Source organism: Pelophylax lessonae (assembly GCF_965119305.1).
Source record: "Pelophylax lessonae genome assembly, chromosome: 1".
Taxonomy (NCBI): Eukaryota; Metazoa; Chordata; class Amphibia; order Anura; family Ranidae; genus Pelophylax; species Pelophylax lessonae.
Window position 1 is genome coordinate 379,286,313 of NC_138768.1, and position 18,909 is coordinate 379,305,221.

The 18,909-nt window shown below is 40.6% G+C and overlaps 1 protein-coding gene across 1 annotated transcript in view; it reads right to left on the bottom strand.

Moving 5' to 3' along the window:
* The window catches only part of SPATA6L (spermatogenesis associated 6 like), a 91,054-nt gene that overhangs the window by 39,044 nt on the left and 33,101 nt on the right, over positions 1-18,909 (bottom strand). Inside the window, exon 6 of the mRNA XM_082243306.1 lies at positions 913-1,037. Within this exon, the coding sequence (XP_082099432.1) occupies positions 913-1,037 (125 nt within the window). The remainder of the gene's footprint in view (positions 1-912; positions 1,038-18,909) is intronic.

An 18,909-nucleotide genomic window follows, 5' to 3' on the forward strand; every position in this document is an offset into this window, starting at 1 on the left:
ATGCAATCTTTTTGCAATAAAAAGTTTCTTTGGACTGCTGTGCAAGATCCTTGGTGTGCTGGAGAATATGTATGTATCCGTATTGGAGATAAGAATTTCTTGCAACTACCTTCACTTTTTTACACTCTTGAATATACAGTCCTATTGTCCTATGGTAAATATCTCAATACAATTTTTGACTTTAAAAGAGAAGTTTTTTTCTTTTTTTAAATTATACTTACCTAAGTAGATGCAACATTGGCCCGATGCTGCATGTGTCCCTGAGTGCTTTAAGATTGAGAGCTGAGCGATCAAACACCACTGATCGCTCAGTTCTCAGTGCTCCGTGAGCAGAGAGCTGGTGACTATCAGTCACCGCTGTCTGCTCTGAAACCCCCCCCCCCCCGCGCTGGATCCTCGAGCTGCGGAGGGGGCAGGAGCGGCCAGCTCAGGCTGACAAGCTCTGTGACGTCAGGCGACAGCGAGCTTCAGCCTGCTGTCTGCTGAAAATGTGTCACAGGAGTGACGAACGGACTGCACTCCTGTGATCCACAGGAAAGTACAGCCAAACGAGCTTTGGCTGTACTTTTCCTTTAATAAATTCCAGACTGAATTCTGCAAAAAGCATCACATTACTAACTGTTTAATTTCTCTTGTTGTCTTTTACCAAATCAATTCTATTTTTATTCACTGCAATGGTGTATGCTCTATTCAAAAGTAATCTAGAAGACCCCCATTCCAGAAATCTAATGTACAACATTCTTGGCCACTATCTCAAAGCTTTCATTTGCTTTTACAAAAGTGATGCCAAGGTAAGTGGTGGCTTACCACTGCTCTTGTCACAGATTTTATATAGATATGCATTTACTGAATGGCTGTTTTGGAGGTGATTACTTACTACACATGCACTTTAAAGAACAAAAAGGTACTCACTTTGAATCCACAGAGAGTTTTCATCAGGACCTCCCTGTCCACTCCTGGGTATGGAGGAGTCAGTTTTGGCTCAGGGAATAGAAAGTCTCGATGGTTCTGCTTGTATGTGGCTAAAATCTCTTCTCCTGTAGCAAAATATAGAACACATTATGCACATGTAAAGTGAAGGAAATATCATAATGCATAAAAGTAATAATATTGCTGTGCTGCACATTTTGATGGATTGCTACTGTGTAAGCTACAATATATATATATATATATATATATATATATATATATACATACACACACACACACACATACACACATGCAGATGCATTTCAAAAAAATTAGAATATCATTAAAAAGTTAATTAATTTCAGTAATTCAATTCAAATGTTGGCTTACTGAAAAGTATGTCTACGTACAGTATAGTATGCACTATATCAATATTTGGTCAGGGCTCCTTTTGCATGAATTACTGCATCAATGTGGCGTGGCATGGAGTCGATGTGCCTGTGGCACTGCTGAGGTGTTCTGGAAGCCCAGGTTGCTTTGATAGCAGCCTTCAGTTTGTCTGCATTGTTTGGTCTGGTGTCTCTCATCTTCCTCTTGACAATACCTCACAGATTCTCTACAGGGTTTAGGTCAGGCTAGTTTTCTGGTCAAACACAGTTATACCATGACCATCCCGGACTGTGGAAAATTTTGCATTTCATTTGGAAATCAAGGTCCCAGAGTCTGGAGGAAGAGTGGAGAGGCACAGAACCCAAGTTGCATGAGGTCTAGTGTGAAGTTCGCTGTTGTTGGTCCACTGTGTTTTATCAAGTCCAAAGTCAGCACAGCCCTATACCAGGAAATTCTAGAGCACCTCATGCTTCCCTCTGCTGACCAGCTTTGTGGAGATACTGATTTCATTTTCCAGCAGGACTTGGCACCTGCCCACACTGCCAAAAGTACAAATACCTGGTTCAATGATCATGGTATCACTGTGCCTAATTGGCCAGCAAAGTCGCCTGGCCTAAACCCCATAGAGAATCTGTGCGATTTAGTCAAGAGGAAGACCCAACTATGACAACGAGCTGAAGGCCACTATCAAAGCAACCTGGGCTTCCATAACACCTCAGCAGTGCCACAGTCTGATCGACTCCACGCCACACCGCATTGATGCAGTAATTCATGCAAAAGGAGCCCGACCAAATATTGGTTTAGTGCATACTATATTGTACAGTAAGCCAACATTTCTGTATTAAAAATCCTTTTTTTAATTGGTCTTATGTAATATTCAAATTTTCTGAGATACTGAATTTGGGATTTTCACTAGCTATAAGCCATATTCATCAAAATAAAATAAAATTTTTTTGAAATATATCACTGTAATGAATCTATATAATATATGAATTTCACTTTTAGAATTGAATTACTAAAATAAATTAATTTTATGATGATATTCTAATTTTTTTTAGATGCAACTATTTAATATATATGTGTATATACAGTGCATTCCGAAAGTATTTGGCCCCCTTGAACTTTTCGACCTTTTGCCACATTTCAGGCTTCAAGCATAAAGATATAAAACTGTAATTTTTTTGTGAAGAATCAACAACAAGTGGGACACAATCATGAAGTGGAACAAAATTTATTGGATATTTCAAACTTTGTTAACAAATAAAAAAACTGAAAAATTGGGCGTGCAAAATTATTCAGCCCCTTTACTTTCAGTGCAGCAAACTCTCTCCAGAAGTTCAGTGAGGATCTCTGAATGATCCAATGTTGACCTAAATGACTAATGATGATAAATAGAATCCACCTGTGTGTAATCAAGTCTCCGTATAAATGCACCTGCACTGTGATAGTCTCAGAGGTCAGTTTAAAGCGCAGAGAGCATCATGAAGAACAAGGAACACACCAGGCAGGTCCGAGATACTGTTGTGGAGAAGTTTAAAGCCGGATATGGATACAAAAAGATTTCCCAAGCTTTAAACATCCCAAGGAGCACTGTGCAAGCGATAATATTGAAATGGAAGGAGTATCAGACCACTGCAAATCTACGAAGACCTGGACGTCCCTCTAAACTTTCAGCTCATACAAGGAGAAGACTGATCAGAGATGCAGCCAAGAGGCCCATGATCACTCTGGATGAACTGCAGAGATCTACAGCTGAGGTGGGAGACTCTGTCCATAGGACAACAATCAGTCGTATACTGCACAAATCTGACCTTTATGGAAGAGTGGCAAGAAGAAAGCCATTTCTTAAAGATATCAATAAAAAGTGTAGTTTAAAGTTTGCCACAAGCCACCTGGGAGACACACCAAACATAGAACAGATGAAACCAAAATCTAACTTTTTGGCAACAATGCAAAACGTTATGTTTGGTGTAAAAGCAACACAGCTCATCACCCTGAACACACCATCCCAACTGTCAAACATGGCGGTGGCAGCATCATTGTTTGGGCCTGCTTTTCTTCAGCAGGGACAGGGAAGATGGTTAGAATTGATGGGAAGATGGATGGAGCCAAATACAGGACCATTCTGGAAGAAAACCTGATGGAGTCTGCAAAAGACTTGAGACTGGGACGGAGATTTGTCTTTCAACAAGACAATGATCCAAAACATAAAGCAAAATCTACAATGGAATGGTTCACAAATAAACATATCCAGGAGTTAGAATGGCCAAGTCAAAAGTCCAGACCTGAATCCAATCAAGAATCTGTGAAAAGAACTGAAAACTGCTGTTCACAAATGCTCTCCATCCAACCTCACTGAGCTCGAGCTGTTTTGCAAGGAGGAATCGGCAAAAATTTCAGTCTCTCGATGTGCAAAACTGATAGAGACATACCCCAAGCGACTTACAGCTGTAATTGCAGCAAAAGGTGGCGCTACAAAGTATTAACTTAAGGGGGCTGAATAATTTTGCATGCCCAATTTTTCAGTTTTTTATTTGTTAAAAAAGTTTGAAATATCCAATAAATGTCGTTCCACTTCATGATTGTGTCCCACTTGTTGTTGATTCTTCACAAAAAATTACAGTTTTATATCTTTATGTTTGAAGCCTGAAATGTGGCAAAAGTTTGAAAAGTTCAAGGGGGCCGAATACTTTCGCATGCACTGTGTATATATATATATATATATATATATATATATGTGTGTGTGTGTAGCACCCTCCTAAGTAGGTGCTAGGTAGAGGTAGTCTGATAGGCTCTGTCTGCCTATCAGAGGAGCAGCAGGCAAAATCTATATGGCTCTTTGCTTAACAGGGAGCAAGCTCTATGAGTTAGGTCTGCTCATGGTGCTCAGTGCGTAATTCATCTGGTCTGGGGAATGTCCTCATTGGTCCAATAGGGAGGCATGTTGGACAGTGGAGGAAACCTGACCAATGGGTACACAGGTTTTGATACAAGTTTTGATACCATCTCAGTGATTGGCACAGACTGGTCGTCTCTGTGCATTCTGGGGTGTGGTATAAAAGCCAGAAGCACATGTGCTTGGGGTCTTTGGTTGGTGAACAGAGTCCTGAAAGGACGGTGATGGCTGCCTCCTCTTCTGCGGCAGTTGGTGTATGGTCACAGGCAGTCGGCCTGGTGAGCCAGAAGGAAGGAGCTGAACCCAGAGGTCCAGGAGAGCTGACTAGAGGGGTTGAGACACGGGAGAACCTGGAAAACAGTATCGTGAGTACAGGGGATCGTGTCTAAGGGCCTGACCAGGAAGGGGGCCACCCCAGAGTAGAGTAGTCAGAGAACAGGCGTCAGCTGGTTGAGTGAAAGGGGGTGCTAGGTGAGTACCCTGAAGATAGTGTGCAACCAAGTCCGTTGTTCAGAGACGGCAGTATCTACAATTCATCTAGTGGCAAGGTGAAATTCGCAACCTGGCTGCATCCTCAGATAGAAGTCCTCAGAATTGTGAATTGTTCAGGTTCCAGAGTATCCCACCCTTCCCTTCTCCCATCCCTTTTTATAATAAAACAACTAAAACCCCTAGACTGTTTATTGACTGACTGTTCATTGATTGTCCTAGAGGAGTCAGAGGGGCGGAGCTGACCCATAGTAGGCTTATATGAGGAGGTCAAAGGTGTGGCCAGTGCCTAACCTCTAGCGCCCTGCTACAGGCCTCTCACTGCCACCCATTTACCGCATGAACCTCAAAATTCTGTGTGGCAGATACTCAGCATTTACAACTGACAGGGGCTGTCCCGCCCTTTGCAGCTATAACAGCTTCAACTCTTCTGGGAAGGCTTTCCACAAGGTTTAGGAGTGTGTCTATGGGAATGTTTGACCATTTTTCTAGAAGCACACTTGTAAGGTCAGGCACTGATGTTGGACGAGAAGGCATGGCTCGCAGTCTCCCTCTAATTTATTCCAAAGGCGTTCTATCGGGTTGAGGTCAAAGCTCTGTGCAGGCCAGTCAAGTTCCTCCACCTCAAACTTGTTTATCCATGTCTTTATGGACCTTTATTTGTGCAGTGATCCAAATAATTTGGTGGAGGGGGGGATTATGGTGGGGGGTTGTTTTTAAAGGATTGGGCTTGGCCCCTTAGTTCCAGTGAAGAGACCTCTTAAGGCGTCAGCCTACCAAGACATTTTGGACAATGTTATGCTCCCAACTTTGTGGGAACAGTTTAGGGATGGCCCCATCATTTCTCAACAGGACTGTGCACCAGTGCACAAAGCAAGGTCAATAAAGACCTGGTTATACTGACAAAGGTCCACTAGTTGTGGAAAAGAATTATTACAGGGGACAGCTCTGGACTGAAGGTAAATTTTGACAAAAGCTGCTTTTTTATTCTTTCTTATGCCCCTTTTACACAGGCGCCTCCATTTTGTGGAATCTGCTTGCTCAGCGGGGAATCGCTCTGCTGATCCCCACTGAACAGGAGGATGACAAGTCTGTCTCTGCTCTCCTCTATGGGGATATTGGGTAAAAGCGGACTGCCAGTCTTTTTTCATGTGATCCTATCCGATCTGATGGACAGATGGAAAATAGGACCGCCATCCATGTGGATTTTGCGGGCAGGATCGGATTGGATAGCGGCGGATGTCATAGGGGAGACTGCAAGGTCCCCCTGAAAAACTGACAGTCGGACCTGATCGGACAGCTCATGTGAAAGGGGCCTAATTCTTTCAGATTTTTATCCTGTTATTTTTGTCTGGAGTTCTGAAACTATATGGCTGTAGGATAATAATAGAAAAGCACATATATTAGAACGACTGTATGTACTGTACCAAGAAAATTGTAGGTTACTTTTTTATTCTCTGAATGGAAGTTCTTATTGAGGTCAAGCTGGCAAAGAACAGAACGAGCTTATACAATGTCATTTCTACAGAATAAAATTTTCTTTTGAGGACTGAACCACTTAGCATAAATTATCTCACACAACCTTTTATGTTTCCGCTGAGAAAAGTGAATTTTATTTAAACCACTGTGCTTTTAGCAACAGTTAACAGTACTTGTAGTAGATATGTGTAATTTGGAAGCCGATTTGAATACTTTTACTATTTACATTTTTGACTCTGATAAGAAATGATAATGAAGCTTTGAAATGTATACAGACAGCAAAAGGTGTCTGCTCAGGATTTTTCCTCCAGAAATTGTGTATTTTACCAGTCCATTACATTCCCTTTTGCTGGTATTCTTGTATTTTTGTAAACTGGAACCTTTTTTTTTTAAATTGACAATTTTTATTCATTTTTTTATGTTACAAAACAAAGAAACAAAAAGAGAAAATAACAGGCAAGGGGCACCACTTGAAGGAAACAACAGACTAGAATACAATAAAATCAGTGGTCCAAGAAACATGAGCAGCTGGGTCCAAGCCCAGTAGAAGACTGCCCAAAATTAGTAAGGTATACATATGGGGTGTAAGCCTTTTTACTAACTTGTGCCTTCCATCATTGGGATGCTCAATTCAAATCCTTGGCAGGACACTACTTGCATGAAGTTTGCACATTCTCCCTGTATACTAATATACTTCTAATATTCTGGTAGGTTAATTGGCTTCTGTTTAAATTGGATCTAGTTTCTGTACCTATGCATGTGAGGAGGGACCTATGTAAGCTCATTAAAGGAAGGAACTAATTTGAACTAATTTGAATGCATAGTATGTAAATTTCTGTGTAAACTACTGGCACTATATAAAATTCTGTAGTAAATAACACACCACGGGAAACCTAGTATATTGATTACAGTTTTAGGCTGATTCTGGCAGCTATCAATCAGATTCAAAAGTGCCTTGGATGTTTGAATCTAACCAGTGATACAGCAAAATGGGGCAGTGAAAGTTAATGCGGATCTTTATCCATAACATAATAAAAATAATGTTTTTTAGCATGGAACATACATTATTAATTATGCTACCAAAATGAGTGTGTGCTGTAGATTTCCCTCCAGAATTGTTCCTGGTACTTTTCTTTCTTGCCAGAGGCTACCATTTTGCTGAAGCCCGGAGCCCCTGAACAGCAGTAAATCATAAAACTGAACTAAACTCATTAATTTAACAGTTTAAAAAAACAGTTACATTCCTGGGATGCCGGGACTGCTAACTGTCACATTTGCTTGTGTCCTCAACCAAACTGTCAAACTATCAAATGACTGGTGTCATAACTCATCACATATGCAGCACCATGGCAGTTGCAGATCAAACAGAAGCAGCTTCCTTGGTTGTAAAGTATAGGAGGGTTTAATTCTGCTTTAAAGCTGTCAGTATATTGGCCTAAAAATTTAGAACAACTGAGCATGTGCAGAGCAAAGTGAGACAGTGTATTACTGGATTTTAAACACTATAAGCTTATATTAATATTTTACATCGCTATACCTGCAAAAACGGCCAGTTTGACGTGGTCCAGCAGAACTTAATTTTCTGACTTAAGTTCCACTTTAAGGAAAGACCGCACATACAGTATATGTGTCAAGCTCTGCACCCCAAGTTAAAAATGCCATGGCACCGTCATGTGAACAGCCCTGTCCACCTGTTATTTTACAGATGGAGTGGGCGGCGGGGTGGAACCACGGCTCAGCCATCTGTTTTTGAACCTTAAAGAAGAACTATCACTAAAAAGGAACAAGAACAAGCCAGGTACTAATATATGCTGTCTTAGACAAGTGTAGTAGCTGGTGTGTGCTGTTGTCAGCTTGTGCTTTTGTGAATAAAACTACATTAACACCTAGTTAAAACAACAAAAACATATGAAGTGTAAAACACCTTCAAAGTGGTTGTAAACTTTATTACACCACTTGTACCTACAGGTAAGCATATAATTAAGCTTACCTGTAGCTACTGTGAACATCTCCTAAATTTGCACAGTTTAGGAGATATTCAGAATGCATGCAGCCCATGATGTCATCGGCGCATACGCTCTGAAGGTTTGGCTTACCGTGCCAGACCTTCAAAGCCCGTGCCGCAAACAGGCTAGTCCCGCCACTCACACCACCGACGTAGAGTTGCCACCTCATCCCTTTAAAACAGAACACAAATTAATTACACAGGTTCTGAGGTTAATTTAATGCAGAGAAGGCTCCAAGTGAGTTTAATTACCACCTTAATCAGCCACAGAACCTGTGTAACTAATATGTGTTCTGTTTTAAAGGGATGAGGTGGCAACCCTACACCAACGCCTGTGAACCCGGAAGAAACACTAGGGAAGGTGTCAGTCATCTCAGCGGTGAGCAGGCATACAAGCTCAATATACCTTTGTCTTACAGGGTTTAAACCTCTTTAATCTGGACATATGTTATATGCACAGGGACCCCTGGGGAATTTAACAAGAATTTTTTCCTATCTGGTGATAGCTTTAGTTTTTCTTTAAGGTAAAATGAGTGGTGTTTCAGACACAGGTGTAGTGTTTCTGCTGGAGAACATTATTATTTTACTAAGGCTGGGTTTCCCTGCATTCAATTCATTTGACATGCGATTGTGACTGGCTCCCAAGGAGCCGGTTCACACAGGTCCATGGCAGCTGCTGAGCGGATTGCAAAAGGGTCCTGTGCATGTTTGGGTCTGGTTCAGGTGCGAATTCAGGCAGAAATTCGGACCTGAATCACACATGAACTGGTGAACAGACACGCACCAGACCCTAGGCACGGACCCGCGGCCGCAAGCATTTGAACCTAGCCTAAAAGGTTTCACTTGTTGCCTAGAATTGCTCTTTGATAAGAAACTGTGAGTGCAGGTTCACATTCTTGCGGCTGCGGCGATCGCATGTAATATCGGAGCGCACTGCTCCTTCATTACATGCAATCGGCTGTGCGGTGCAAATTCAGCCATACACTTTGTATGGCTAAATTCGCACTGCACCCGCAGCAAAGACGCACAGGACCCTTTTTTTCAGCCGCATCAGGATCGGATCGCACAAGTGTGCGAACTGTAAAGATCGCACTGCGATATGCGATCAAACTGGGGGTGTCGTTAACATTTCATTGACACCCCCAGCGTATCGCATATGGCAGTGTGAACTGCCAGGGGTGCGTTTGCGATGCGGGAACAGGCTGCGAATTCGCAGCCTTCCTGCATCGCACAAGTGTGACCCGGACCGGAAATTGAAAATATCCTACTAATTCCCAACACTGCCTCTGCAAAATTGAAGCAACTCAACTCCAGAAATATCCTTTTTTTATGTTCCTTTATAATAACAATAAATAATTTCTCAGAAATTGTTACTAAAACAATGATGGATGTTCCCACCAGTGAGCCTGAGTAGGGAGCATATCTCAAGGGATGTTGGAGATACCTTCTTTGGTACAGCTTGTGTATACAGAGAGCCCTGGGGCAGCAGATAACTTCATCATAAAATAAAGGAAATTTTACTGAAAAGGGTGCATTTTCAGCAAGCTGTGAGGTTAGCTGGACCCCAAAATAAGTGACATTTTACAATAGGATATCTGATCAATCATAAACAATGACACCCATGGTAAAGATTATTTTCATCCCTCATGCACATTCCACTACTAACGAGAACTTGGGTGATCTCTCTATTACTGCTTATCAGATAAAGGGTTATCTAATGAGAAATTACAAGTCACCTATTGTCACTGTACTGATAAGGAAAGTCACAGCTTGCAAAATACAGCTTATAAACCATCAGCTTATCGTGGGAAAAAAAGACAATATTAGTTTGCTTTGTTTTTTGAACATTTCTGCTTGGTCATGATCAAATTGTCGGCTTTTGGTGTACAGCAGGGGTGGGGAACCTACGGCCCGCGGGCCATATGCGGCCCCCAAAATCATTTGGTCCGGCCCCCCGTGCCACTTCGTCTGTCTGTCGCAGCTGAGCTGTCAGAACGGAGCCAATGTTTCTTGTATAGTTCGGGCTCCTTTCTGTCTGAGTGAGTCACAGGTAGAGTGATATCGAATGCACTTCGCCTGTGAGGAGACTGACCGAGATACAGGAACCTCTATCTTCCTCCAGCGCGGCGCTGCTCCTGAGTCTTTAGCCAGCATTTCCCACCAGCAGTACCCACAGCAGTACCAGCCAGCACTACCAGCCTGAGCCAGCAGTACCCACAGCAGTACCAGCCAGCACTACCAGCCTGAGCCAGCAGTACCCACAGCAGTACCAGCCAGCACTGCCAGCCTGAGCCAGCAGTACCCACAGCAGTACCAGCCAGCAGCACCCACAACACAGCGGTTCTTTTCAAAACTTACCACGGCAAAGGGTTGACTGCGCTCCAGACTGATCGAAAACCTGGAAAACCAGTTGCGAGTAGCAACATCATCAATACCAGCTAACATCACACACCTCACCAAAGAGAAGCAGTTATCACATTAGGGGTGAGTTAAAAATGAGCCGGTTATATTTGCTCAAACATTTAATAAGTTTATAATTTTGTACGGCCCCTGAATGATGTTATAAATATCCAAATGGCCCTTGGCAGAAAAAAGGTTCCCCACCCCTGGTGTAGAGAATCCATGATCCTGCTGTAGTGTACATAGGCTGCCTGGTGATCATTATCCTCAGTTTCATCTTACAGTTTAAATTTTTCTTTTACCAAAAGATTTTATTGAAAACATAGAGATGCTGTACAAGCCTGAAGCTCCAGATGAAACATACTACATTAGATCAGGATGCATGTAGACATCAAAAGATGATCACTACACCAGAAAGCGCAAAGTTGAAATGACGAAGCCTAAAAGGATGAGAATAGCTTGTTAGGTGTAGGAGGCTTTGGCAGTGGGTATGCCTCTGAGTAGTTAAGAAGTGATAACATTTTTAATTCAATTTTAATTAAAACATTTTTTTTTTTTTTTTTTTTTCATAAGACAGTTTTTTTTGTCTACTCACAAAACTATGAAATGGGAAAAAGTGTATAAGGCTAGCAGGGGGGGAGGGGGGGAGACTGAAGCACGTGGGAAGAGTAATAAAGGAAAGGTAGCCGAAGATGGCTAGTAGAGGCATGTTAATAGAAAAGAGAATCAGGTTTAACTAAGAGTTTGGGGCATCAAAGAAGAATTTGATATGACTACTGAAGGTAAATAAAACCTGCATTCATTAGGCCATGGTTGCCAGATCAAGAGAAATTTCTTATGGTTACCATTCAATATGTCAATTAATTTCTTCAATGAACATTCCTTGTATGCGACTTCTGAATTTTCAGAAATTAAGGGATGGGGATTTTCACACCAGGGCAACAGTTTGCTTGGTGTATAGGTGTGACAAGGACGTTATCAGTAGGTTTGTGAAAGAGAGCCTCCCAAGGATCCTCATAAAAGTTGATTAGTGGAAGTGAGTTGATCATGTATAGACCCTTATCTTCAAGTGATGTACTACAGTTCAGATTTTTCAGTAACTTTCATCTTCCCCTTGGATTCCTGTCCACCACTTTTGTTTGATAAATCACTACTTTGAATAGTGACTAATGAACTAAGACTTAAAAGCTTCTGATTACAGTTCCTTCAAACTGTTTTGTCGAGCATCTGCTTCCCGTATTTCGCAATTTAATAATGTTCAAAAAACAGGCATAAGTTTGCTTGTTGCTCCTTAAAGGGGACCTAGTGTCAGAGATTTGTTTCTATATTAAAGGCTTGCATTCCAAGTTGTTTGCAAGTGTGACCTGCACATGTACACTTTACCTTTGACATACAGTGGATACCTTGACTCCAACCTACAATGTTGAAATTTATTTTTCTTAAGGACGGAACTACACAATATTACCAAAAGTATTGGGACATCTGCCTTTACACACACATGAACTTTAATGGTATCCCAGTCTTAGTCCGTAGGGTTCAATATTGAGTTGGCTCACCCTTTGCAGCTATAACAGCTTCAACTCTTCTGGAAAGGCTGTCCACAAGGTTTAGGAGTGTGTCTATGGGAATGATTGACCATTCATCCAGAAGCGCATTTGTGAGGTCAGACACTGATGTTTGATGGGAAGGCCTGGCTCACAGTCTCCACTCTATTACATCCCAACGTTTTTCCAGGTTGAGATCAGGACTCTGTGCAGGCCAGTCAAGTTCCTCCACCCCAAACTCGCTCATCCATGTCTTTATGGACCTACCTTTATGACTATACTCTAAGACTAAGTTTGGACTTAGTTTGAAAGACAGTGAGGAAGTGATGACACCTCCTGACTACAAATTTTACCCCTGTAAATTCCCTCTAATGCAATGCAACCGTGTGCAGTGCATGTATTTGTGCGGCGCTTGTGGCGCATCCCTATTCATTTTAATGGGTTGAGTTTGTCAGTTGTACCATCCGTCAAATACGTCAGACGTGATAGAAAAGCATCGCAACCATGACATTTGAACACCCCTGCTTGTGCCATTGCAGCTTGGGGGAGGGTGATTGGAAATGCAAAAAAGGTAGAACAACCATCCATCTTTAACACCCCCCAAACCAAATTCTAAACAAGCCCTAACATTCCTGATATGCATTCTGTTCCTAGTCTGTAACTCGCCAGAGGGCCACCATAATAGCCAGGGATGTATTATTTTTTTTGGAAAAGATATAAGCAATGGCAGCCTCTGTATTCGGAAGCAGTGTTACTTTAAATACTATTTTTTATCGGTAAAGTGTTTTGTTTTCATATACTGCTATATTATATACGGTTGTATTTATCTGTGCAAACATCGGCAGTTTTTTTTTTTTTTTTCATTTTGTCTGCAAAGAAGGATGCCACTTCAAGAGAAGGATATATGTAATGACTTTGTTCAGTCTAAGCCATAAAAAATATATCAATTGGAAATATTTGGGGCTTAGAATTAGTTAAAATTGCCTAAGGAATAAGTATCACTATTGCGTTAGTCATTATGCAAGCACAAGCATTGCTAACACGGGCTACAATCACCCAGCAAGGTAAAGGATACCAAAACATTCCAAATAAAAACTGTAGCAAAAGTTTATGTTGTATTATAAAACAAGTTTGTGATTTGCCCTAGCTACCTAATTTTGTTAAACCTATTTTTAGAAAAACTTCCTTGACAAGGTCTTTGCAAGAAGACACTCAGTATAATATTACACATCCAACAATAAAACTCAACCAGCTCATGAAAGGGGTTGTTGCACCACCTAGTGTCCACCAAGTCCACTGACTAGGCATAAAGGGAAATTACAGATTATTTTTAAGTCTCTTTTATCATTTTTGGTGGAAACCCAAGGAGAAAATATGCTGTCAACAGGGTGCCCCTGTTTCTGAATATAAAACCTGTATTCATTTTAGCTTTTTATATGTTTTGCAAGCCAATATTATAATGGCTTATCTAACAGTAATGCATGATATTGTAGTTTAAAGGATAAAGCTGGCCGTATACAGCTACATTTCTCTCGTTCAGCCAGTCTAATAAAAAAATAATTAATTAATTAACTTTCTCCATCCACGCTGCACTGCTGGCTATTGTATTCGTACAACTGTGGCACCTGCAGCTGCTTGAATACTCAAACCTGAATGTTCGGCTGGCCCCACCCAGCTCAACAAACCTCAACTGAAAAATTGATGGAGCTGGGTGGTGCCAACAGGGCCACCCACAGCTCAGATTGTGGAATTGGCCCAAAATGCCAGCCATGTATGGCCATCTTACATAATTAACATTACTATCTTATCTTCTTGCAGTGAGAAAGAAGCAGATTTGCAGTTGCTCCTGTACACACTTGACGGAAATTGGACGAAATATCCTTTAGTTGACAGTGCATAAATGTTCACGAAATTTCTCGTCCGATTTTTTCATTTTTTCCCAGACTTCCGGGTTGTCAGCAACTTCAGATCATGCGCGGTCTTTCGTATACGATTTTTCACGGACGTACTGCATACATATTAAACGAAAATTGGTCGTCTGGGGACAGACGATAAAAATTTTCGTGTTTTTTTTCGTTGAAAATATCGGCATCGGCTGCTGAAAGTTGTGTACACACTAGCCGAAAATCGTACGATTTTACCTCGCACAGGAATTTTCGGCAGATTTTCTACTAGTGTGTACCCCACTTTACCTGCACTGTTTGTGTTTTTGCCTGTAGCTATGACATGCTGTGAAGGAGATAATATGACAACAATATTTAGTTCCTAAAGTATACCTTTTCTTATAGAAAACGCCTTATCTCTATATTTATATTCCTTTTAGTATTTTATTCTTAACTTCTAAAATCTGGGTTCCTTATGCTAGGCAAGATCTTTTCAATAGGTATAACAATGGCAAAAGCAATTATTGGGTCCAGACTGGTATATCCCAGACAGCAAACAATTGTGCTGCAAGTTTGAAAATTACTTGTTAAGCTTTTGCTTCATAAGTTTATTGCACAATTGCCAAAACTGCCATAAATCTGTGGCAAGTTATCCTTGTTATCTGGGATGTTGCAATTATAACTACTGTAAGTAATTGCAGCACACTTAGTGACACGTGGGGGTAAATAAATTAAATGGTTTTGCATACAAAAAACTTAGGAAGCTTCCAAATTCCAAAAATCTCCCCACTGGCAAACCCCCACAACCACCAGCCAGGGTTGCAAGGTAGGCACTTGTCCTCATAAACATGGTGCCACCTGGCATGGTACATCCCCCCTCCCACACTTCTTGAGGGCATGTTGCCTGGTATAGTTCCAGGAGAAGAAGAGGTACATGCTTATCACACAACTTCCCTGGCTACCCAGGGTGCATGCTTGGATAAGGGTCTGGTATGGATTTTGAGGGGGGGGGGGGGGCCTCACGCTCTTTTTTTCCTTGTTTTATGTGTAAGGCTACCCCTTAAAATCTTAAAATCTATACCAGACTTGAAAGGTCGTATATGTAATTTGGTGGGGATAGGAGGTTCCCATGCCGTTTTTTTTTTTTTTCTAGGAACCCCTGTAATTCATAGCTGAACTAAACGGACTGCTAAATGGTCTGTGGGAATGTTCTTTTTTTATATACTATCCCCGCTGTTTGTTTACATGTATTTGTCACTCAGGAATCCCCAGCTGATAGTTAAATATGCCCAGTGGGGATGAGCCACTCATTGTTAGGATGCCACCAGGTGCCCGGTCCCTAACATGCAGGAAGAAGCTGTCACATTTAGCAGTGGTAAAACTATCACTGTGAATGTTTCGCTTCACACTGCAGCTGTTTGGCCAACACCCAATCGTTCAGCCGTTTGCACAGGACCCTCCATAGACTGTACACACGATCGAAGTGCTGGTGTACTTAGATGACTTCATCGTCTTTGGCAGAACCTTTAAGGAGCATGAAGAGCACCTAGGGAAGGTCCTGAAGAGACTTCATGACAAGGGGTTAAAGTTGTCCCTAGGGAAGTGTCAGTTCTACCAAGCTTCTGTCACTTATCTTGGGCACATTGTCTTAGCAGAGGGTATGACTACTGACCTTGAGAAACTGGAAGCTGTCCTCTCCTGGTCAGGACCCACCAGGGTGACTGAGCTCAGGTCATTCCTGGGATTCTGTTCCTATGTTTGGAGGTTCATTGAGTGATGTTCCAAGATAGCCCAGCCTCTCAATGAATGACTGAAAAGTGAGGAAGGTGACACTGTTCCCTTATATTATTTCCCCTGCTCCGAATGCTCTTATAGTTATTTTTTTTTTTAGGACCAAATTTTTTTTTGTTGCCTTTTGCCCACCAGAGCAACATGAAAATTATTAAACACATATTATAAACAGTAGGAGTATTATTCACTACATTTGCATGAATGTAGAGATATTCGTTTCGGCTGCACCAGATTTTGCACTCTCCAGCTTTAGTTAACCATTACTTAAATAATAACTATAACGCAAACAGAGAATTTAGATTTCCGAACATCATTCCAATGTAAACGCTCATATTTATACAAAAAGAACTTTAACAATGCAAGCAGTGTAAATACCTGAATTTGACTTGATATCAGCCTCTTGCAGTCCTCATACAGTTCTCAAATTCATTCTGCCCCTCGTCATGCAAGTGTTTTAGTTCCCTTATATGCATCTGTGCAAACATTCAAGTAGCGACCCATCGGAAACACTCTGCTACCAATCTGGTGCCCAAACCATAGTATACCAGTTCTACTGTAAAAAAGCGTTAACTATGGCGAAGCAAGTATATAGATGGGCACTCACAGGACTAAACTAGAGAAACACTGCAAATATGCCAGTTTTTTTGCATATGTATATGTAAACATATATGAGAACATTTGGAGCAGGGGAAATAATAGAAGAGAACAGTGTCACCTCTTCAGTAATTCATTGAGAGGCTGGGCAAATCCATCCATGAACCTCCAAACATAGGAGCAGAATCCCAGCAATGACCTGAGCTATGTACAGTGATACCTCGGTTCACGAACGCTTCTGTTCACGAACAACTCGGTTCACGAACAGAAAAGTTCATAAAAATATGTTTTCGGTTCACGAACTCCGCTTCGGTTCACGAACAGGAGCTGCGGCCATTTTAATGCTATTTCCAGGCTGTCACATGGTCGTGACTTCCTGTAGGAAGATCGTGGAGAGAAGAAGAGACACAGAAAGAAGTACTGTGAGTACTGCGAAGACACTTTTTGCTTTTTGGTGTGCTTTTTAGCACATATAGTACTGTACTGTACTACTGTACTGTACAATACTGTACAGTACTTCTGTACAATACTGTACTTACTGTATTGTATTTCACAGCCTCCCACCTGCCTTCCTCCATGCCAGAAGTCATCTCAAGCAAGGTTAGTGTTCTCTCTTTATACATTACTATACTGTACTAATGTGTATTGTAATTTGTTTCATATTTTTGTGCTTCAAAAACCAAAAAAAAAAGGTCAAAGGATTAACCAGATTTACATTGAACCTTACGGTTCACGACCAGAGTCAGTTTGCGAATTAAGTTCATAACCCGAGGTATTACTGTAGTGTTTTTATGTATATTGTTATGTTAGTATTGAAGTTAAAGATTATAAAATGTCTACTGGGAAAATATGAATTTAAATAAAATGGTTATCAAAAACATACAAATTTAGGTATTATAAAATCTGGTAAATACTCGGTAGAAGAATGTCCTAAATACATGGGTTTAATAGCCACCTAAGGCATTAAACTATATAGAGAAACTTTCTTTTTAAAGAGCGCATCAGGGAAAGATGTATACTCCATGATTAGCTTACAAAGTTTACAAAGTTAAAATCTTAGTAAATGAAATGAAACAAAAAGCATTAATTAAATGAGATAAAACAGACAAATTCTGTCAGTTGTGACTATATAAAACAAGTGACACCATAATCATAGACAACATCTGTAAATTTTTACTTCTCTATCACTTCAAGTTTTTGATCAGTAAAACATGGTACCATGCCCCCCAGATAGCTCATGAATGTGTAAATGTGTCAATGATTTCCAGATTCCATATGAAGAAGCATTATGTTCCTAATCAGTGTCCCTGGCCTTCCTACACATGAAAAAAATTAAACAAATGCGCCTTTCAAGGTACCTTTGATGTGTGTTCAGCTGAGCCTAAAGCAATAGATGAACTAGCACTTACAAAATGGCTTCCTTTAATCCTGGTAATCCCTTTGATGACACAGACCATCATTAGTCAGATGTAGAAATGTTTTGGGAATACCTACAAGTAATCTGTTATAAGCACCTGTACGGTGATCACCATAACCAAATCCACATGTACAGGAAAAAAAACCAAACATCTCCAAAACAGTAATTTATCTCTGTTCATATAATCATTTACACCATGGTATCCGTCTTTAGTGAACATGTTAAATCATATACTGTACTCTGAAACATATTTTTTTATATATATGACAAATCTTAGGTTGATGTGTAATAACCTTAAAATAGATAAATCTGTCACTTTTTTTTTTTTGGATGAAATTATAAATATCTCAAATTCACTGAAATTTATCTATTTTATTTTTTTTTAATGTATTATAAAACTTGGTAAACTGATTCTGAATTCGGACTTTCCCTTTTTAAAGTCAGAGTTCCCTTTTCATAAGCTGTGGCAAAACACCAGTGTTACTATATTATTTATTCAGGACTCCATTTCTAAAGCAGTGGTATGGCCTTATTGCGGCCATAACGCTATTTAGGACATTTTTTAAAAAATGGACATTTATAAAACCTTGTGCAGTGCTTTACAAATCTGCATTATTATCCACTTGCTTTGGAACTACAGACTAATGTAGCAATGTTGCAACAAAAAATAATACTCCAAAGACATGCTGGTAGGTTAATTGGATCCTGTATAAAAAAATTGGCCCTACTGTGTATGTATGTGAGTTAGGGACCTTAGATTGTACGCTCCTTGAGTGCAGGAACTGATGTGAATGTACAATGTATATGTAAAGCGCTGCGTAAATTGACAGCGCTATATAAGTACCTGAAATAATAATAATAATAATACATGCACCCTTAAAGTGTTACTAAATCCACAACAGTAAAATCAGTGTGTATATGCAGTACAAATGCATGTTATACTCACTGTGGAACCTAAGGGGGTTACTCCTGTGTATTGTGTAAAAAGGCTATTTGATCCTGTCTTCTCTGATCCTCCCCTTCTTCCACAGTTCCCAATTAATCTCCTGATAGTACAGAGCCTTGGAGGCACTCTGCACATGCTCAATTTAGTGAGTATTGCTAGAGAGGTT